Genomic DNA, 23,499 nt, shown 5'->3' with positions numbered 1-23,499 from the left:
GGCTACTGAGGAGACTGGCATGAGTGGACTGGGTGCCAGTTACTAGAGTCAGAGGGGGGCTGTAGGTGCCCTTGGCCTGCGGTGTCAGCAGCTGGAGTGAATGAGGGTCTCAGTGCCACCTGTTGGGGTGGGAATGGTGTCTGCCCCAGAAACCAGCTTACTGGCGGACTGGCGTGAGTGAGGCACTCCACATCAATGGCTGGAGTGGGACAGCAGGTCATAGACCATGTGCCTGGTGCCGGCTCCTGGGGGATGAGTGTCTTGTATCTTCCCCAAATGGGTGTACATGGGGGTGTATTCACCAGAAGACTTCGAGCTGAACAGTACAGGGGTCCTTGAATCATAGAATCTAGAATGGTTTGGGTTGGAAGGGACCTTAAAGACCATCTAGTTCCAACCCCCTGCCATGGGTAGGAACACCTTCCACTAGACTAGGTTGCCCAAAGCCCCATCCAACCTGGATCCAGGCAAGAAGGGGCCTGTGCTGGTATCCAGGGGGATTTATGAGTGTGGGTTACATATTGGACGAGTCTGTGTGTACTGCATGTTTGCAATGAGAATCAAGCTGGACCAGCCAGAGACTGAGGGACTTCTGGGCTTGATCAGAGGGCTGAAAACTGGGCAGGGGTGCCAGGCAGCAGAAGGGTCATGCCGACACTTGAGGAATCCATGAATATGCAGATCCCAGAAAACTGTGAATCCAGAGAGTGGTGTGTGTGCGCTTTCACTAGTGACCTCCTGTCTCTGCCACCCAAAGAGGAGGGACTAGTTTCACAATATCACTAAAAACACATTAAAGGAGTGGAAGAAATTAGTAGAGAAGTGAACAAATCAGAAGTACCAAAGATAAAGATAAAACCCCAGAGCTTAACTAAGTCATTAAGTGATGCAGCAGTATAGTAATTAAACAGAAGAATCATAATGGAAGATAATAGATAAAATGTTTGATAGCCTAGAAATCTAATGGCTTCTTTCTTTCAATACATTTACCTGGAGTGGAGATGCTTTGTTTCAGGAAGATTCTAGCAAGACTGGCAAGTGTAAAGTGTAAAAGTTATATTGCAGCAGTATAAAAAACAGAAAATAACTCAGCAATATTAACATGTGACAGAGTTCCCACTGTGAGTGGTGAGTGGTTTTATGTGCCAGAATTCTTGAACGAAGGATTAAAAACAACTGAAAGTCTTTGGTGAAAATACAATGTCAACATTGTTCCCAGTGTCTGTGCAGCAGGAAGATAACTGTGGTGTTTATGGGTGCAGGACTAAGTACCCAAAGGAATGCTGGTTGGGTTGTGCCTCCCTGTCTTTCCAAACCTCTTTTTGGCTCTTTCTGCTTTCATTTTGTCCTCCCCAGCCCTTGTTCCTATTTCCTTACCTTCTCCTGAGATATAGTTCCTACTCCCAGAAATGTTTTCAGATCGTACTCTGATTTAAAATATATAAACCCCTGAGAGAGGGACCAGACCCAGTCTCCTGTTCCTACTGTGTCCTTTCCAGGACACAGAACCAGGCTGCCTTTTTTGATCTCACGAACCTTGTCTTTTTTGGCTGGAGAATGGCTCTATTTCCACACAAATGCTTCCCCTGACTACTGCGGTAATGGTTTGGGGAGATATGACCTTCTTAGTGGACTGAACTTGAAGGCCTCTAAACTTTGTGCCTTCAACCACTGTTCAGTGTGATAAAGAAACCCAGGAGGAACACTGGTGCTGCTGCTGGATATTATTTTAGTTTTTTCCTCACCATCTGGCCAGTAATAGTTTGTATTCCAAATGCTCAATCCTTAAATCTGTCTCCAAACAGGACAGTTTAAAAAGAATATTAAATGAGAAGAATCATGCTGAGACATTGCAGCTCTATCTGGTTGTAGAGGACAATGTTTTGATTAGTACAAGGAGTGGGGGTTGATTTCAGTGGGTACATTTGATATAATCATCACTGCTTATCGCTCTGAGTCTCACATGTCCTGCTGTGGTTTCTCTGTTCAAGGATGGAAGAAATGCACTGAGCTCAGCTGAGTTGTTAAAAGCTGGAAGTCTAGCGTCATTTGAGGTGTACGAGGGCTAACAGATGTATCACTGTAAGGCTGGCAGATAAGACCTGTGGGAGATCTGTGCCCTTCTGGGAAGAGCAGCTGAGGACCAGGCAGGATACCCTGCCCTCTGCATCACAGAACCATTGCCTGCTGTTGCAGGAACAGGTACATACAATGTGGGTTTCCCTCAGTACCGAAGAATGAGTTTGTCACATGCACGATCCATGCAAAATACATAAGGTAAATCAGCGTTAATACTATAGTACTAACTAGTGCTAAACTCTGGATATAGCCTAGCTTTTAAAATAATATTGTTATTAGGTCAACCACTCTGAGCTATTCAGTAAGAACTCTTGTGCTCAAGAAGCATTGAACTCGTACTAAATTCAAACCAAATATTTCCTGTCGCTGAGGTTTTAAGAATTCTGAAGAGAAGTTTGAAAACACATTTGCTTCATGTTTACTTAAAAAAGCCAAACAATTTTCTCCCTTCAGCACCCATTACAAATAATAAATTATACATATGTGTATGTACCTTCTTCCTTGAGAATATCCAAGTATCCTTTGCAGTAGTGCTTTAAACCTTGCAGTGGCCATTTGAGCCCAGATATTGCTGATGTCTTAGGAACCAATTAAGATACTAGCCAAAATCATGAAGCCCTTGATGTAACAGTGAACAGAACCCGGTTCTCTGACTTCCTGCTTTTATGGCATGATCAGTTGCTTCTGTCACCATCTAGCTTTTGTCTTGTCCCATTTTCAAAAGCCCCAGCATAGCTCCAAGGAACTTTTTTCCCCTTCTTGTTACTGCATGAGAACTATTGCTTCTCAGTCCTTCCTCTGGGCTTCTGGTCATAATCTGCCCCACATTGCATCTCCCCTTTTCTTTGCTTCTCCTTCCAAGTACTCTTAGATGCTCTGATGTGCTGTAAATCAGAGGTGAACTTGAGCACCGGTGAATCTGAACAGAGTTATCTCACCAGTGCTGAACCTGGCCTTAGAGGCCCTGAACTGGGCAGCTGTGGTCAGTGGCTTTCTGTCATCATCTTAATAACTTGACCCCTGTTTCACCCAGAGGTGTGCCTGTCAGCCTGTACAACAGAAGAGTTTTTTCATGCCATGCTGCCAAATTCTTTTTTTAATACTGTGTGTGACGTTACAATTCTTGTATTTTCTAAGGTCTGTTCACCACTGCCTCATTCTCTGCTGCAGTTCCCATCCAGGTAGTGAGTTGAGAGATGCTACCGACTGCTCGCATCTCATCTCCTCCTGCTCTGCTCCTTGCAATCCCTCCAGCTACCTGGAGCTAGTCTTGTTCTCTAGCAGCAATAGCAGCGGTGAGTGCTAGAAGCTGTGAGGAATTGTGAAGAAGGATGCAGGAGCTGGTGCTGATGTCTCTGTGTAGGTGGGGAAGTGGACCTGGAGTAGTAAGTTAATACAGCTTTGCCCTCAACCCTTTTTTAAAGTCTCTCTGGGCTGCAAAGGTTATTGTTGCTTGTTCTTCTCTGGGCCCTTCCACATAGTGTTGTCTGGTTTTGTTTTTTCTTGGTTCCTCATGGCATCTTCTGGCTATTGCTATGTCTCATCCTTTCTGACTGAACCCTTACCCTCTCAGGATCTGACCTTGTGTACAAACAGTTTCTCACAGAGAAGAATCTGGAACTGTTATGTAGGAAATTAGTGTAACAGAACTGAATGCAAGATCCTGTAGAAGGGAAAACTAATTTTCTTCTACAAAATCTCTAAAGTTTCCCACTCACACTCACTCTCTTATGGATTTTGCTCACTCACACCCACATACAAGCATCAGCTCATGTGCCTGATGGTCACTGGTGAACAGGATCACTTGTGTGCAATCAGAGGACAGTGGACACCGGCTATCATGGCTCACAGGTTCTCATTCACTGGTGACAATAGACTGAGCTGGGACTTGCCGTTGATTCTCTTTAGGAACGGGTGCTGTCCGGGATCTTTTGTGTCATTATTTTGTCTCATCCCTTTATAAGTCTTAGATAAAATTCTTCAATTTCACAGTCCTCTTGTATTTCTCAGCTGTGTGTTTTAAGGCTCCAGTTCTCTTCTCCATCTTCTTGACACTTTATTTTTAGGTAATTTTGTTCCGCTTCATTCATTTGGATTAAATCCCCACATAAGGTGCTCTGTAGCAGTTAAGTCATACTTTTTCTATTAATCCTTATTTTGTATTTTATTTGTGTGCTTTCACATGTGCACACACTTGTATTCATACTTCCTTCATACTAATCTTAAATATGCATATTTTTTTAAATCTCTACATGTAAAAGGAAAGATAATAAATAGGTACAGGTAAAATACCATGGATTACAGAAAGGAAAAACTCAGATTAGTTACGGGTAATGAACTCAAAGTATTGATAAAATATTCACAAGTGAGAAAGCAAAATTGTTGCTAGTTTTGTGCATAGAATTATTGGCAGACAATCTTTTGGCACATTATCTGGTACTATTTGTAAGTGCACAGTTAGAATCCAATTCTCTGTGCTGTTCTGATAACCTTATGAAAGGGAAAATACGACTAAGATTGTAGAAGTACAGTAAAGGGCCTAAAATGGCTGAAACACAGTTTACAAGTCAAGAGAGAAAAAAGAACAAGCTTTTGCATGTCTATTTAGGAGAGACTTGGGGGGCAAGGAGAGTATGGGATCCCAGTGTGTGCCAGGACCCTGAAGAAAAACGCAAATACAAAACAAAATCATTGGCAGAGAGTGTTAGTCAGGGTCAAATGCTGTTCCTGGTTCTGCTGAGTAAGAAAATCGATGAGGCTTGTCCTGAGGTCAGAGAATATTAGCAGAATCTGCAGTATTAACATTTTGCCCATCATCTGTGTGGTTATAGGTTAAAAATAGTCCAAGCACAGCACAGTTTGGGCAGATGGATTTTTTTTTTTTTTAATAGGATTTGAGGTAAAAATCTTCTAAGCTCAGAAATGCCTGCTGAGAATTAGCAGACAAACCAAAATATTTTCCTGCCCTACTTTCCTTGCTCAGCCATTCCTGTGCAGACACATGAAAAACAGAAAGCTGCCGAGCTTTCTCATAAAAAATCCTCACAGACTCAGTATGCTTTATGGGGCCTGTGCTCTAATCCACTCCTGCCTCTTTTATGGCTCTCAGCTGCTCTTTGAAATAGTTGAAGGGTTTTCATTTTCTGTCTGTGTACTTGAGATCATAGTACGTGTATCAGAACTGTAGGCAAAGACCTGCAAGGCTGGTAAGAGTAGAGGGTTGTTAGGTATTTGGCCATGTTGCTAAGCAAAGTCTTTCTCATTTGTGCTAAAAGCTGGGTAGATTCTGTGATGGAGATTTTCCTCAATCATTTGTTCTTGGGATGAAGTTTCTTCCTTCCCACCATATAGAGAATTGCAAGTCTAAACAATAACTAATCCTGAGAATGCTGAGAAAGGTTGGAACCAGACATGCAGAGGTTCACTCCACGCCATATCTGGCTCTTCTGTCATGGCAGGTATGCTGAATACAACCTGTACCCAACCTGTGTTTGTTGTGGTGAACTCTGGAAGCCCAGAGCAACACCTTCACCGTTCCTTTGGTCGCTCATCCATTCTGCAGCAAGGAAATTCCATGATATCTAGACAGTTCTGCCTACTCTGGCTTGGAGACAGGACCATAGCGGTGACTGAGCCTCTGGCTGCAGAAAGCATGGGAATTGTGTCTGAGTGCAACAGCCAGAGGTAGAGGGGGTGATTTGCCTCACTTCTATGTTTTAATTTCCTGGAAAATTTGCCATTGACTTTTTCCAACATCAAGAAAAGAGCAATTAAGCAGTTAATCCTAAAATATAACCTTGAAAAGGAAAGTAATCTCTACACTTTTAACTCGGATTAAGTGTATAATTTGTTCTATTAATTTGAGACATTGCTGAAATTTAGGGCAGCTCTGTACAACTCAGTACGGCAGCATTTTGGGTCTCATTTTTGATTGAGAAAATCTGTCCATCATTTCTGTGCTGCTTTACATATTTAGCTTCATAAGCAAGTTGTAGCTTGTTGCTGTGTAAGAATATCATGGTGGCTTGGAACAGACACTTGTAGCTCAGTGCTAACCTCCCATATAGCTTTGGAGTAGAGATGTGCCAAGGAGGAGGAAAGGATGGAACTGTGACTCTCAGCTGCTGGAAGAAATTTAGAGCAACCTGAAGACTGCTTAGTTGTAGCCCTTGGATGCTCCATCCATCTTCACACTGTGCATCGTAGACTTCTACTTGTGTCTGGGCTGTCTGAAGTGGCTGCAGGCAGTATGTTGAATGTATATTGGAATTCATTCCTGTATAGGGAATAAACACAAAACATTTCAGTGACATTTAAGATGTCACATGGGACTGAAATTGCCCATAGGTCTGCTTTGCTAGAAAATGCACTTAGTATTAGCAGCCCACTGCGATAGGTTAATGCAGCAGGTGGTGGATATTTTTTGAAAATACCAGGAAGCAGAGTGGCAGCAGGTGAGACAGGTGAGTCTGGTTTTCTCTTTTCTCTTTCCTGTTTTCTTCTTTTCTCTTTTCTCTTTTCTCTTCTCTTCTCTTCTCTTCTCTTCTCTTCTCTTCTCTTCTCTTTTCTCTTCTCTTTTCTCTTCTCTTCTCTTTTCTCTTCTCTTTTCTCTTCTCTTCTCTTTTCTCTTTTCTCTTTTCTCTTTTCTTTTCTCTTCTCTCTTCTCTTCTCTCTTCTCTCTTCTCTTCTCTCTTCTCTTCTCTCTTCTCTCTTCTCTCTTCTCTCTTCTCTCTTCTCTCTTCTCTCTTCTCTCTTCTCTCTTCTCTTCTCTTCTCTTCTCTTCTCTTCTCTTCTCTTCTCTTCTCTTCTCTTCTCTTCTCTTCTCTTCTCTTCCCTTCCCTTCCCTTCCCTTCCCTTCCCTTCCCTTCCCTTCCCTTCCCTTCCCTTCCTTTTTCCTTTTTCCTTTTTCCTTTTTCCTTTTTCCTTTTTCCTTTTTCCTTTTTCCTTTTTCCTTTTTTCCTTTTTCCTTTTTCCTTTTTCCTTTTTCCTTTTTCCTTTTTCCTTTTTCCTTTTTTTTCCTTTTTCCTTTTCCTTTTTCCTTTCCTTTTTCCTTTTCCTTTCCTTTTCCTTTCCCTTTCTTTTCCTTTGTCAGTGGAAGGACTGCAACATTTTAGGTAACCTGAAGATGTGTTAAGGATGGATTAGGCAGGTTTGTAAAAGAAAGTTGCAGTGAAAGAATCTTTGAATAGCAAAAGCATGAGTTAACCATTCAGCGCAAGTGTAATCCTGTTAATACCTTAGCAGGGCAACTCAGCTGAGGAAAGGAGCTCTTCACAATGCCTTTTCTGCAGTTTTGTGGCTCAGTTAAATATGATTGTCCAGATACAGGGCTTAATCATTTAAAGCTTAAGATATGATTTATGTCTTTAATTTATAATTTTCTAAATTGATGTCCTCTCACAGATTAAGAGAATTCATGGAGATGCTATTAGGCAATGCAACAAACCTGGAAAAGCCATTAGGTGAGCAGTAGAGCAAGAAAGAAAAGTGCAAATGAAGGAGGAGAAAGCACCGGCCTTCCAAAAGGCAAAATCTGATCTAGCACAAGATGTACAGGTTATAGTTAGAGCAGTGACAATCAATACTTCTAACCTGCTCAAAGGCGAATTTAGGTCATCATTAAAACAGTGTGATAACACACCTACGTGATTGCCAGCTCCTCTTCAGATCCCAACTAGGCAGTTTCAGATTTAGGTGGTTAACTTCTAAGAGACGCTTAGGAGTAAGCAGGGAGAAGAAATAAAGTTAATAGATGTAACTCAGTATATGTTTCAAGAGAGTGAATACACAGTACTTGGGTACTTGTATAGTCTTTTGTAATGCAAACGACCTCTTTTGCCTGTTAAGGAGAGGCACTGACAGGCTATAAAGAAAATGCTGTCAGTCTTTCTCAGCAGTGAAGAAGGTGGCTGTTCCTCATATTACTCCTTGCCTGTACTTTTGATTCTCACTATCTATTTTTATACCTAAGTCCCTATTTCCATTGGTTCTGAGCCACTACTTGGTGCTTAGCTTCCTACTTTATCTGTGTTGTGTAGACAAAAATGAAGGGAAAAGGAGACATCAGCATCTCTTCTCAGCATAGTTTTGGAACATAATAAATTTCTTCTTTATCCAGAAGGACAAATGCAAAAGTCCTAGGACATTGAGGGGAAAGAAATATGGAAAATCAACATAAAGAGAGAAAGTGAGTGGATGACCCAGGCAAAAGTGAAAGAGGTAGGAGGACTGACCGAAAATGGAGTAGAAAATAACGGAATGGACTTGAGATACAAGATGGAAAGGAAAGAGGAGACTATTCAGTGGAAAGAAACAAGATGGAGAAAAGTATAGAAACCAAAATGAAAAAAAGGGGAGGACAGTATAAAGAAAAGATGGAAAGTTGAAGTTAAGATGTGGCTAGTAATAGAAAAAAAAGAATATTTCAGAAGCAGAATACATAAACAGGAAAAGAAGAAAAGGATGGGTTGAAGAGCCAGAATGTGAACAAGAAGACAACACTGGCAGATTTAGAGCTGCCAGTCCAACTTGGATGTCCCTTTAGGAGAGCTCAGGAGTCATTAATAGGGACTTGAGCTGTTAGGACCATCCAAGTCTAGTAGATCTTGTTTAATAGGATAAATAAAGCAATCTTTGAAGTAACTTTGTGCCAAAATGTACCTATTCCTCAGAAATATGGCTTACTGGCAGACCCTTCAGATTTGAGATCTTCTCGTAGGAGGTGTAAAGTTAACAAAGTACTAATGTCTGAACATGAGAATAATATGTATGAAATGCTTCATGTACAGGTGTGAATGGGGCTCCCCCAAAATAGGTCAAGGATTATCTGACTAATAATTAAATTTTGTGGATAGGATAGGGAAAAGGTGACATAAGTAAAATTAAATTACAACCATAGAGCTCAATATTTATGTATTTAAAAAACCAACAACAAACCAAACCCACCCCAAAACATAGCAAAGAATAAAAGGTGCTATTGCACATGTAATGATACTGGTTATGCATTGTCTATGACATGGTGTCATCAGGATCTGGTACGAAGAGAATGAATGGAAAATAGTTTATCCTCACTAACAAACACAGATGCGTGTGTCTAAGAAGTAACGCAAAAGTTATAAAACATCGGAACTAGTTCTACTGTGAATTATATCCCAAGGTGATTTAGTACAAAGTTAATAAAACTTCTTGGCGCAAAACTAAGTTTCTACCATCTTCTTTTCCTTTTTAAGTCCATACCTCATGTATTAGGACAGAGGATGATACTTTTTATATTGCTGTTCTCTTTGAACTAGAACGGCATAAGTTTTTGCCTTGTTTCAATAAGGAGGTAGAGGACATCCTGTGGCTTATGATGAAGTCACTTTCTAGGGAGGTGAGGAACGAAGTTTGAACTTCTTAAAGCAGAAAACAAAACTGAGTCTTCAGTTTCTGGGCAGCTGCTCTGACACATTCATGTACAGTTTCAAGAAGAGGACAGCTACCTTCGAACTTTGTTCCAGTTCTCGAACTGTAAAGAGAGGCGTGCAACACATGTGAAGAGAAGCACAGGGTGAGCCCGAGCTAGGGAAACAAAGGACGTTATAATTATCTGGAAGAGATTTGTTTGACTAGAGTGTCTCACAACCAATTCACTGAGCTGAAATTTAGTTGTGACGGCTTGAGCCGAAGAATCACAGCCTGCATAGAAGAGTGACAAAGACTGTGGCTCTGAAGGCAGACAATGTTGATAAAGGAAAACGTACCAACCAAAACCTTCAAGAAAACATTTGGCAGTAGAAGTAGCACTTACAGGCTTTGTGGTGACTTTAGAAAGGTGAAAGCTATTTTGTCAATGTGCAAGTTGTTAATGCCCTTCCATTTAGAATGGCACAGTATGTGACATTATGGTCAATAAATTACTGAAAGGAGTTTGAAGTCATCAGAAAAATATAGCAGAAGACAAACAGAATGAGTCAGAGAGATATCCATCCTTAAATTTTAGACTAGAAATGAGAAACAATTAAATGTACACTGGCGACCAGGAGAAGCCAAAAAATGTATTTTCTATGTATCTTTGGTATATGTGGTTTGTCTGAATTCAGGTTTAAAACACAAATTCCTCTCCATACCCCAACCCACCACCTCTTTTTCTTTACATGCTAAATTCTAGAATTATGGCAAGTACACTACTGGGGGGGGAAAAAAAAGAGGTGACCTAAATACAAACAGGATTTTTTCCTGGCTGTTTAGCAGCCTTGGTTCCCCTAACAGCCATGTTTTAAATAGTCTGGCTTCAGATGTCTGGGATTAAAAAAAAAAAAATAGAAAAAAAATTAAAAATCCTCACCAGTTTGATTCACACTAATGTGAAAAATGGATTTAGGGAATGATACAAAAGAACAGAGCCAATCCATCTGAGCAATTTGGCACCATACCTATCTATTTCAAATAAGGGAGAGACAAGTTGCATGTGAAAAGATGACTTGTCAACAAGTAATTTGAGTGTGCAACATGACTTGAACATAGGAGGAAAGAAGTTTGGCATAGAAAAAAGAAGTTTACATTACCTCAGGGAGGAATTTTGCAGTAATTTTAGGAAGAGGGAGAATCCCATGTCCCCAGAAAATCCCATACAGAGAATATAGACCATATACTGAAAGCGATCTGGTTCAGCTCCAGGGCTCTGTTTAAGGTGTTGCTCACTGGCTCTGTTCTGGCTGCAGAACCTGCTCTCCCATAGTTGGGGATCTCTGAGCTCAGATTGCTAAATTGAGACTGACAGAGGCTTGTCAGGCAGGGAGCCACTGTAGGGTATGAATATCCTTTTCACTCCTGCCTTATGTTGCCTTATCATGTCTAGGTAGTATCTTCCTGATCAGATAGTACTTGAGACATGGGAAGTCACCAGAAACAATGCAGTACATATTCTCCTTCAGAGAAGGGGTGGGTGGGGAGGGGGGCATGACTGAAATAAGTAGGGTGCAGAAGAATTCAGGAATCCCAAGAGAGTGACGTGAAAGATGGGGTTGAACTGAAGAAGTAGTGTGAGCATCCCCTGAAATTACTGAGTTGTGTTTTCCCTAGATCTCATGACTACCCATGGGCTAGAAGATGATGCTACAGTCCCACCATCTCACTGGAAAAAAATGTATAGAAGAAACTCCCCAAATTTGAGTCATTCCCTTACAGTTTACGGGTATTGTTTTCCGCTGTGGTTGATGTAATCTGGCCTGTGACTGATGGCTGTTCCTTTCTTCTGGACTTGATTTAATTCTAAGGCAGACAAATTAAAGGCACCACATGCAAGCAGGCACATAGAGAAAATCTGGGTTTTTCTAGAGAATGACACAGCTTACCTGCTTGTTAATGGCTAAACTATATGGATTCTCTGGGTTTGGCTCCATATTTTTTTTGCACACAGTTTTATCAGTAGGCAGAAATTGTGTGTGCATTTATATAGTATGCAAGTAATCTCATTGTCGCTAAAAACCTACATGCTGACAAGAATACACGCAAAAATCTAGAGCCTGATCCTTGGAGCTGGTGCCTTCCCACCGGTTCAGAAAGGAGCTACGTCCTGACACTGAGTTATTGGCTACTGTGGGATGTGAGTTACTGAAGGTGAAATTATTTACAAAGAAGAAAAATGTCTTTTCAGATGTTGAAACACCTTGCAGTTCTTCAGTTAACATGTTGTATTTTCACATCTTTGGGTTTTCTAATATGTCTTTGTCTCTCCTTTTACTGTGTGAGACTCAGAAATAGCCAGAGGAAGGACTCTGTGTAGTGTTCTGCAATGAAGCAAATTAAACACAGATTTATTGCTGCTCAAGCAGATGTAGATGACTCTAGTTACAGTGTTATATAAAACCAGTCCTTGTACAGGTGTGATTTGAAATGGATTAACTTTTCAAGGCCCTAAATACTTACAGAACAATATCTGTGTATAACTGTATCACTACCAAGAGAAATATCTGCACAGAAATATTTCTGTGGCACTGTAGTGCACTGCTACTAATTCAGCCATATCTGTATGTAGAATTGTTTCCAGGAAGGCTTGCATAGTGAGGACTAAGTTATATTGCTGCAACCTCTAGTATAGATATGTGTCAATGTATTACTGTCTTGATATATACTTTTTTTTTTCTGCAGAACTTGATAAAATCAGTGTAGTCTTTGCTACACCCGTATGTTTGTACTCACATTAAAGGCCTTGTACCATTTAATTTAACCAAGCTAATTAAAGTGGTGCAATTTTTTTATGTCAGCAAAGCTCAGTAGGGCTGTGTATATAGATACTCATGCAGGCAGGATTCAATCACTTCAGGGGTTATCAGGTTTATCAGCAAATGGATATTTGTGCCTGGAATGTTTTATCAGCTGTTTTTGATGCAGGAATGGATTCTGATCCTCTTGCTCACTTGGAGTGATCTAAACCCAATGGGTACATTTCACTTAGTGAGCTTTGAAGGTGTTTAAAATTCGATGCTTAGATGAAATTTCAAGAAATTACTGGGAAAAAAACCTCCAAGAAGAAAAAAATACTAGAAAGCTCCTAAGCCTCAATTCAGTTGAAACTGAAATTATGTTTTTCTGTGTTTCAATTTTTGCCTTTCACTAGAATAATCAATATTACTACAGACCAGATCCTGAAGTGTTTTCTCAATGGAAGTTTTTCCTGAATTAAAAATCGAGGCCTGCGGGACTGACTCAGCATTCCCACTGAAGCTGCTGGAAATAACTGAAATTATTGTGGCCATGGATGAATTTTCTATAGATTTAAAGGGACTTGGGGAACGTTTAATCAGAACAGAACAAGTTTCGGTATATCACTTATAAACTGTGTAGTCAGCATAAACTGTGTAAAGCTAACATTTTGAGAAAGACTGTTACATTTGTACAGTGCTACTGTAAATAAGCCACGCTACAATATTAATTTCTAAAATGAAAATCAGACTACATATTTTATAGGTGCTATAAAACTTACAAAAAGGCAAGAAGCCAGACAATCCTAGGTCTGACGATTCAGAAATTAGGAGAAAAATTTTTCTAAGAACCTGAGGTTTGGAAACAAAAAATTGTTTAATGGGAATGAAAATATGATGGAATGTGTTCTAGAATGGCTCAGTTAAGTGTGGTGTGTTATTTCTGTTCAGGTTTACATTCTGTGGTGTTGTGCAAAACTATGGATGTACAAAGTCTTAGTTGTCCACAGAGAGATGGGACACGAGGGAAGATGAACCTAGGTAGGATGTAAATAGTGAGGTGGGCCAGGATTTGAATGTTTGTGAGCCTTCCTTGCTGGGGAACCCAGCTGGGATGCACAAGAGCAGAGCCTGAATGTCTATGAGAAGTAACTCACTGGGGTCTAGGAAGAGTGTGAAAGATTTCTCACTGGTATTAAAGCCCCTGGATGTGTGATTGGTGTGCTTTATTCACACATATTAAGAAAATCAACTTGTGCCGAGAAAGACATTGCCTACAGAGATGAGTTTTGTTTTCCCACCACCTCTTAGCACGGGCATTGTTCGTTTCCAGGAGAGTCTGTACCAACATGTTCCTTAAGGCAAGGCCTTAGATGTTGCCAATGTTCTTGTGGCTTTTGGCCTTTTATTGATGTGCTGTATGTTTGTTAGAGGACTTTGTGGCTGTACACGTGGGAGGTGTGGGGCAGACATGATCTGTGGACTGTCTGGATGAAAACAGTATTTGATTGTCAGGAAAACTGAGGGTGTGTCCCTTCAGGCTTCTGTTTTATATGATGACAGCAAGTTGTTTTGACACACGGCCATATAATCCATGCATATTAATGGTGTTATAGCTTTTTTCTGTAGCTTTTAGCAGAGTGTTGGTTTTTGGGTTTGGAGTGTTTGGTTTTCTTTGCTGGTGTTTTGTTTGGTTTGAGTTGTGGGTTTTTTGTGAGGCTGTCGGGGCATTTTGTTCGGAATCTGTGAATATTGTGATCTTGAAGGTGGGTAGCTAGCCAAAAATTTGAAGCTGATTTTTTTTTTTTTTAAAGTGTTTGGCTCCTGTTTAGACAATTGGATGAAATGGGCACATTTCCACATGGTCTAGGCACTTGGCATCTCTGTCTGCCCTTCTTGGTCTGCACAGACCTACATTTATCCTCCTGAAAAAGATAAACAGGGTTGAGTGGTTCCACAGCAGTATTTGCAGACATTGAGGTACTGGGCACATTAGAATAAATATGTGGACAAATATTTGGGCCACAAAAATGGGCCGAGAATCAAATGAACTCATCAGCCAAAACATAAGTAGGGTAATCCTGCTCTTAATGTTGTCTCTTCTGATAATGGTGACCACTGGTAGAATGGTAATGGTTCTTAGCGGTTCTGAGTCAGAATTAGGACAATTGTTCTCCAGGGTTTGTGTATCAGGTACATTATAGTAAAAACCTTTGGGATTTACAGTGTAAGATTGTGCTCTCAAAAGTCATCCCACATTGTGAAGGGTGCCCAGGCACACAAAGGGCAATGAAAGAGGTTTTAGCTGAATGTTAGGGTCACCCGCTCCCCTTGATAGACCAGCCCAATCCAGGGAGGATTCACTGGACATTCCAAAAGACTTCGTGGAGTAAACAAGGGAAAAAAACAACAGGGAGATAAATGCTAGCAGAGAAGCAGTTTCTGCACTGGGTAGAAGATACAATATAGTTGCATCCCTGGATGACTATGTCGTAGAATCATAGAATACCAAGTTGGAAGGGACCTCAAGGATCATCTGGTCCAACCTTTCAGGACCTTTCTGGTCCTGTGGTTTGTCTCATTAAATATGTCAGCTTAGTGACTTCGATGTTATATGAATTAATGCTTAAGTTTATTGTCTTTGCTGAGGTTTGTGGCATTTGGGTAAAACTCATTGCAGCTGCAGCACCCTAACCCCCACTGCTGAATTTGTTCAATTTCATGGCCCTGTTTTTTGTCAGTCCTCTGTCACAAGGGTAGAGGAGGAAGAAACTGTAACTGGAAAACAGATCATGTTCCATATTCTCTCCAGCTGCACTTGATCACCTTGAGCCTGTGTATTGCATTGGATGAGAAACTGAAGCCCACCTTAAATGCTCATAACTCGTGGGTGTGACTTGCAGAATTCTACCAGCCAAGCTGCTGTTGGGGCACGGTGGCTGCAGCAAGGGCGAGAGGGAGCTGAGCAGGAGGAGAGTGGAAGCGGGGCAGGGGAGCCCGCAGGGGTTGGACAGAGGGACGGTGCTGCAGCAAGGATGAATCTCCGAGGGAGAAGAGGGGCAGGTCTCCAAGAAAAAGGTCGTCAAACATACTGCAGCAACACACAGACGGCACCAGACCTGGCTGGAGGCCCATTTTTTTTCGGAGCCCTGCGCTGATTTAACCCTCCCAAGCGGATGTACTTTAGCACTGCAGCAGCAGGTCCAGAAGTGCAGGCGGTTTGCGGCCCTTCCCCCCGCCCTCCTCCCCGCGGCCCCGAAGCTTCAGCAGCGAAGCCGGGGCGGAGACGAGGGGAGGCGGCGGCGCGGGAGCCGCACCCCTCCCGGCTCAGCGGCGAGAGCCCGCGGCCACCGGGAGCGAGGGGCCTGGCTCACCGAGGAGCCGCAACACGTGGGTGAGGACGGTGCAGCCGGGCAGGGAGTGCGGGGTCCCGCAGGCAGCGGGCTCCGGCAGGCAGCGGGCTCCGGCAGGCAGCGGGCTCCGGCAGGCAGCGGGGTCCCGCAGGCAGCGGGGGCGGGTCCCGCAGGCAGCCGTGTCGCTGTTCCCTGCCCAGGTGCTGAAGCGGAGCCAGCCGCGGCTTAGCGTCCTCCCCCGCCTCCTCCCGCGCAGCAGCTGGAGCTGGAGAAAGCGGATCCGGCGAGTCCCGGTCCCTCCTCCTTCCTCCTCCTCCTCTTCCTCCTCCTCCCCGGAGCCGCCGGAGGGAGAGAGGTCGGAGCCGCCGTCTCAGGAAGCCGGCGAGCATGGACCGGCCGGCGGCGGGGCCGGCGGCGGCCGGCGGCTGCTGCTCGCCGCTTGCATGAGGCGGCGGGGCGGCGGCGGCGGGGAGTGAGGCCGGGCCAGGGCCGGGCGAGGCGGCTCCGGGCTCCGGCAGCTCCCCACCCCCCCGCCCCGGCCATGGCGGCGGCTGCTCGGCGGAGCCGCGGCGGGGCGGTGGTGCTGGGCCTGCTGCTGCTGGGGCTGTGCGCCGGGCGGGCGGCGGGCGGGCCGCTTCGCTACTCGGTGCGGGAGGAGCTGCCGCACGGAGCCTTCGTGGGCAGCGTGGCGAGCGATCTGGGCGTGGATCCGCGGCGACTGGCGGCGAGGGGAGCGCGGCTTACCTCGGGCAGCGGCCGGCAGTACCTGGAGCTGGAGTTGGGCCGCGGGGCGCTGCTGGTGCGGGAGCGCATGGACCGCGAGGCGCTCTGCGAGCTGAACCCCGCCTGCTTCCTCAGCCTGGAGTTGGTCGTCGAGCAGCCCATCGAGGTGCACAATGTGGAGGTGGAGGTCCTGGACATCAACGACAATGCGCCGCGCTTCCCACGCCAGGATTACCGGCTGGAGATCAGTGAGTCTGCCGTGCCCGGGGCCCGCTTCCCCATCGAGAGTGCCCAGGACCCCGATGTGGGCACCAACTCTGTGCAGAGCTACCAGCTCAGCCCCAGCCGCCACTTTGCCCTGGACCTTAAAGGCTTCCAGAGCGGCAGCAAGCTCCTGGAGCTGGTGCTGCAGCAGCCACTGGACCGGGAGCAGAGTGCCATGCAGCAGCTGGTGCTTACTGCTGTGGATGGTGGGGATCCCCCCAAGTCCGGTACAGCCCAGATCTCTGTGCGAGTTGTGGATACCAATGACAACCCACCTGCCTTTGACCGCTCCACCTACACCGTGAGCCTTCTGGAAAACGCCCCACCTGGCACACTAGTGGTCAAACTCAATGCCTCAGACCCCGATGAGGGCTCCAACGGGGATGTGATCTACTCCTTTAGCAGCTACACCCCACAGAAGGTGAGGCAGCTCTTTAGTGTGGATCCATACTCAGGGGAGGTGCGGGTTAATGGTACCTTGGACTATGAAGAGGCATCCTCCTATGAGATCTATGTGCAAGCCACTGATCAGGGCCCTGTCTCTATGGCTGGGCACTGCAAGGTGCTGGTCAACATTGTGGATGCCAACGATAACGTTCCTGAGGTGGTCCTGACCTCCCTGTACAGCCCAGTGCCAGAGGATGCAAAGGCAGGAACTGTGGTGGCCCTGATGAGCGTCACTGACCAGGACTCAGGGCTGAACAAGCAAGTGAGTCTGCGTATTCCTCCCGGCCTCCCCTTCACACTCAACTCTTTCAAGAACTCCTACACCCTGGTCACCCAGGGCAAACTGGACCACGAGAAAGCAGCAGCCTACAACATCACAGTTACAGCTACCGACTCTGGGACCCCCCCTCTCTCCTCCCAGAAGGTGATCCATGTGGAGATCTCTGACATCAATGACAATCCTCCACGCTTCGATGAACCTGTGTACTCAGTTTACATCCCTGAGAACAACCCCCTTGGAGTCTTAATGTGCACTATCAAAGCCACCGACCCAGATGTCGCCGAAAATGCCCATGTGTCCTATTCTCTACTAGATGGGGAGATTGAAGGGCTACCTGTCGCCTCCTACGTCTCCATTAAATCCGACAGTGGCAACATGTATGCTGTCAGGTCCTTTGACTATGAGACACTAAGGGAGTTCCAGGTGGTTGTCCAGGCTCAGGATGCCGGGATCCCACCACTGAGCAGCACTGTCACTGTCTACATCTATGTGGTGGACGAGAATGACCATGCTCCACAGATTCTGTATCCTACCTCAACCAACACTTCAGCAGCCCTGGAGATGATCCCACGCTCGGCATATGCTGGATATTTGGTAACAAAAATTATAGCCATTGATGCGGACTCAGGACAAAATGCCTGGTTGTTCTTTCACCTGGTGCAAACCTCAGATCCAGGTTTGTTCAGGGTAGAGCTCCATACTGGGGAGATTAGGACTACTCGCAAACTGGGGGAGGACAGCACACCTACTTTCAACCTGACGGTGGAGGTGAGAGACAATGGAGAGCCACCGATGTCCTCCTCAGTAGCCATCACTGTTGCCGTGGTGGACAGAGTTTCCAAAATCATCCCTGATACAAGAAGGCACATTAAAAGTCCAAGCAATTACTCAGAGATTACTCTTTATCTCATTATCGCTTTGAGCGCCATCTCCTTCGTTTTCCTTTTCACAATCATTGGGCTTACTGTTATCAAGTGCTACAGATACAGTCTGTATGGGGACTCCTGCTGTGCAGGGTTCTGTGGGGTCAGAGAACGGTCCCCTGCTGAATTGTACAAGCAGGCCAACAACAACATCGATGCTAGGTTGCCCCACGGTTTAAAAGTGCAACCCCATTTCATTGAAGTGAGGGGCAATGGGTCTCTCACTAAGACCTACTGCTATAAGGCATGCCTAACTGCAGGATCAGGAAGTGACACTTTTATGTTTTACAATACCTGTGGCCCATCAGGAACTACTGGTCCCTCTGCAGTGATGACTGAGAGGCATCTGACAGGACAGAGTGGGCAGAGTGCACAAAACCTGATCATACTTAAAAATGACTCCATTACTCCTAATGAGGTGAGGCTACGTTGCTAAATGGTCAGCACAGTGCTCTGAGCAAATCTATACTTAAGCAGAGGTTTGAACTGGAAAACTCGGATTAAGCATATTCCCTTTTGGGCTCACTGACATACAGCTATAAAACATGGGTCTAGTGAATCTAATCTGTGCAATGCATTTTGTTTCTAGGTAAATACTGGGACTTTCAGGGTCTGTTTGGTAAGTTCAGTATATGCGTCTGTTGTTTGAGATTCATTTTTGCAAGGTATACTATATAGAGCATTGCCTCCTTCCCTTTTCTCTTACAGATGTAAAATTGCCTGCTGCCACAGAGTGCTAGGGAATGACACATGTGGTCTTAAATTTTTAATGCTAAAACTAATATTGCAGGGGAAAAAAAAAAAGTGATTAGCCTGGAAATCAATAGATTACTTTATGGCAGTTATAGATGTTTGCTACTTCATTGATTTCATACCGAGACAAAGCTGTTGAATTTAGACCATTGCAGTAATATGCTTTGCTTACTAATGCGGGCATGTTTTAGTTGTCTGAAAACTGCAATCCCTCCTTCGATAATGTTCGTTCTACCCAATGCTGCATTTCATGCTTTCTGGACAGTGACAATCCGGTGACATCTTTGTCGGGAATTACAGCAAGTTACCATCGCTGTGTTGCAGTGTGACAACTTCTAACCTGCTGGGTTGCTATTGAAATTTGTTTAATACCTATGGTTTAGCCAGCAGTGTATTAACCTTTTCAATATTTTCCCACAGTGAAGAATTAATGGTTGCTTTCTGCTGGCATACAGGCACTCCGCAGTTAGTGTGTGGTTTGCATGCTCTGTACAGTTTCCTTTCTACACATATCGCAACTAAACCCAGAAGCACTCACAGGAGACACTAATTCTGGTTCACAAAAGGAAAATTTTGTAATTACTGTGTGTCATTTGTACCCTACAATCGTGGCAGGCATAAGATCAGGTTATGCATTAATGTGTGCTATGCCTCGAGATGTGGGAAAGCTAGGGGAGTAACTGTGGTGGCATAGAAAGGAGCCTGACTTGTGTATTCATGCCACAGAAGTAGAATTTATTTCTTTGTTTCTTTATACTTATTCACATATGAAGATGTTAGCATCTTTTGCGACTGTTGTTTAGTTACACAAAGATGCACAAATCTTAAGGACAAGCAAGTTTTCCATAAAAATGCTTTTAGAGAGTAATGATCATCCATTCAAAAATAATCCATTTAAAATTAATGCAGTGTTTTTCTATAAATCACAGTGGCAGGGTACTGGGGAAGTATTTTTTTCTTTTTCTACACAGTTTTTGTACCTTAAAATCTTTCCAAGTATAATAAAATGTTTGGAATCTGTTTGATACAGGCTGGAACATGAGACATGAACTATAAACATGTATGCTGAAGAATCAGAGAGTGAAATATACACCTTAAATCTGATTTTCTGGGGGGGGGGGGGGGAAAGGAGCAATAATTGAAAATGGCTTCACTTTGGATGCAAGACCAGTAGGAAATTAGCTTAACAGTCAGATTCTTATCACATTTCAGGGATCGCTCTATTATGTGCAATGAATTGGCAAGTTTTGAACACCAGTGCAGATCAGGCAGTGGCAGCAAAGCCAGCCCAAACTTGGAGTACAAAAGTAGAGAGGTGCATAGACAAACTAAGGAATACCTGCCTGCGTGGAGTTATGATCCAAAAGAGGAATCAATTATTCAAATAGTTCTGTATGATATAAACAGAGGTGAAATTCTGACAGGTTCTACTCATCGCAAGTTCTTTTCTTAGGTGTCTGCTTCATAAACTGTCCTGTGGCAGTACATACTATGAAGATGCCAGACGTATGTGAGAAAAATGGGTGAATGTAATGACATTCAGTAATTACTAGTTCCTAGTTAATTGCTTACCATAAAATCCTGTATTCCCCTTGTTTCATGCTCAGCATATGCACTGAAAATGCCATCCATTGCTTAGCAACACCAAATTCTACTTTTTAGGGCTAATGATCTTTGTATTCCTAGATCTTCAGAGAACTGTGTTTCTCTTTTTAGACAAAGTGAACTTTTAATCAGTCTTTAAAAATCCCCTGCCTTCACCTGTGAAGCATAGCAACAGGCCTTGTTGTCCTTGATTTAGAAAGTTAATCTCTGATGTGTATGTTACTTTTGGATAATGTGACAGGTCTTTTTTTTTTACAGTTTCTGGAAATTGATCTTCTGTTAGTTGTTGAGTGGTGAGCATGGGACCAGGTGAATGGGCTTTCTAAATGTTGTTTATACAGTGAGAGGAAAAATATTTCAACATTATTTGGGATTAATCTCAGTAACACTCATTGCAATAAGATCTTGGTCCCTTTCGTGTTTACTAGTAAGGTCCAATATGTTAATAATTACTTTCCACTAAGTTGTGACTGACTTCATTGCGTTATTAGAAGGATGCAGTGGAAGCGAAAACCCGGTGTGTTAAGGTTAGGTAGGGAATTCTTTGTGTCTGCTGAAGCGCCGATTCCTGTGTGACTACTCTGCCTTGTACTGCTGGTGGTGTGATGCTGGAAAGGGAGCTTGTTTCTGCCAGACAGCCCAGGCTTCTGCATTCACCCCGCTTGCCTGTGTGGTCCTTTACAGGTTTATAAGAATATCTCAAACCAAGTGTGTTTTCTAAAAGAACCATACTAAAAGCTGCACTGAAATACCTTGGAAACAGTTATTGCTGGCAGGAGTCTCGTGATAAGGGCCAGAACACAGTGTTAATGGGTATCGCTCTCTCATCAGCTGGGTAACTACTGCAGGGTGACCAGGCGGGCAGCGTGGGCAAGATACCGAGACGGCAAAATACCGTGGCTTCATTGCTGGCACTGTGTGAGGCTATGGGCAGCCTGGATTCCTGCTTTTCAAAAGAGGGGTGCACACAGCTCTGAAGGGGGGGGTGTGAAGATGTGATTTTGTTACTAGGCACTGCTGCAGCGATGATCTGACGTTTTTAGGAAAGGTTTCAGTGCTTTCGTCTGGAGTCCCTTTCCACATACGCCTGTGACGGTGCCGAGTGATGTCTGGGTAGTGCCTGCTCCTTGGTTTGTCTTTTCATCTCTCCCGTCTTGTTTTTATCATTCTGTGTGGTTAAGTTCGTTCATTATGCCTTGTATCTCATGACAACCTTTTTCCTTCAATGCAGGGAATAACAATCAAACTAACATATGTTTTAACAGGAGTTTTCTGCCCCAGAAGGCAGCCTGGCACATTCCTAATGATGAGTGGGCAGTCTGGATACTTGACAGAACTAGATATAAACTCTTCTGATTATACATTGCCTCGTACCCTTTTTTGGGTGGTGGCACATGCGGCTGACAAAATACGATGTTTCATGTGATGTTCAGAAATAAATTTGCGTGGTGCTCTATGCATACTTTTCAGAAAGTGAAACAAAAGCTGCATGGTAGTGATGGTAAGACCCAGGGGTTCACTGGAGCTTTATGGCTGTTTGCTCTGCTTCTGACTCTTCCTCTGTATTTTGCACTTCCAAACCAACTTGCTAAACACACGGGAAAAAACAAACACCACTGGAGTTGAGCACATCTTGATATTGCTTTAAAATGCGAGCATGTTTTGAAGTGTCTAAATCTAGTAAACCCACAGCGTTGTCTGGAGCAGCCTTACCAAGAGATTTCTCTCAGAGGCTTTAAAGGTCTTAATGGTGGAATATCTTACAATCTCGGTTCAAGAACTTAAGCCTTTAAGAAATTCTCCAGTCCCGCTGACATTGTAAAGGTTACCTATAAATGTTCTTTTGTTTAGTGGCAGTATCTGAACCTGTCCTGCTACGCAGGGGCAGTGCTGTGTGCTTCAGGGCACTCAGACTCTTGGCTTGATGTTTACTGCTGTGCCAGCAGAAATTCGCATCCAATATGAAGTTCTCTTGGAACTCATTAAATACACTTCACAGAAGCACTTGCCTGTTCCCTTCACCTTAGTTTTCTTCGCGTTAGGAACGTGAATGAACGCTGCCAGGAAGAGAATCTCTGGGTTTCTGAATTACACCCTTCTCCAGTTTCCACTCTGATTTCTTGTATGATAAACACATGTTCAGTCTATAAATAGTTTGTTTTCCACATCAAATGAATTCTAAACATTTACAGAAAGAAATCAGGAATAGAAGCCTTTGTTTCCCTACATCTGTCAGCTTTGTGTCACTGGAAAAGAAGCAGAGCTGTATGCGGTCAGGGGTTCTAAAAGGCCTTTTATTATTGCTTCAAAGCAGATATATTTGATAAATATACCTTATGTCATTCTGTCATGTGTTTGTGTGGAAACAGGAATGGAGTGGGATGCTTTTAGCAGTCTCATCACCTGGTAACTGTTTGTAAATGTTTGATTCACACTCCTTTACCTCAGGCAGGCCCTGTTCTAACACCCACTGAAGTGAATGGTAGCCTTCGCATTGATTTTCATGAATACAGGATCAGTACAACGTTACAAAATTTTAGAAATTCCTTCTATCCCAGGGACAAATCCTTACAGTGTTAAAGTATTAGCTAAAAAATGTTTGTAACAATGGATTTTCAACTAAATTTATTCTCCACGAACCAGTGAAATGCTTCTTAAGTTAACCCGTGCTGTGCAATTTAAGAAGAACTGTGTGAAATTTTGCATGAGCTTTTTTGCTGCTAAGGTGGCTCCATTTTATATTATACATTCCCTTTGTTTATCGGACTTTCAAATAGGGTTGGTTGTTTCTGACCGGTCACATTAATGCTTGTGGTTGTGTGGTTGGCAGAATGTAACCCCAATGCCTGGAAGAACCGACAGGAGCAAACTGTTGGCCTGAGGTCTTC

General features: G+C 43.7%; 1 protein-coding gene across 5 annotated transcripts in view; it reads left to right on the top strand.

The window, feature by feature from the left end:
- LOC129212679 (protocadherin alpha-C2-like) overlaps positions 1-23,499 on the top strand; it is a 132,763-nt gene that overhangs the window by 67,172 nt on the left and 42,092 nt on the right. Inside the window, exon 1 of one of the 5 annotated variants that reach the window (XM_054841616.1) lies at positions 15,350-18,671. The exons of 2 other annotated variants lie outside the window; for them this stretch is intronic. In XM_054841616.1, the coding sequence (XP_054697591.1) occupies positions 16,158-18,671 (2,514 nt within the window). In that variant the 5' untranslated portion in view covers positions 15,350-16,157. Of the gene's footprint in view, positions 1-15,349; positions 18,672-23,499 lie in introns of those variants that run through there. 2 more of the 5 variants (XM_054841612.1, XM_054841617.1) reach the window with 2 other exon arrangements.

This window comes from Grus americana, chromosome 14 (genome assembly GCF_028858705.1).
Source record: "Grus americana isolate bGruAme1 chromosome 14, bGruAme1.mat, whole genome shotgun sequence".
NCBI lineage: Eukaryota > Metazoa > Chordata > Aves > Gruiformes > Gruidae > Grus > Grus americana.
This window is presented reverse-complemented; position numbering and strand designations above follow the sequence as displayed.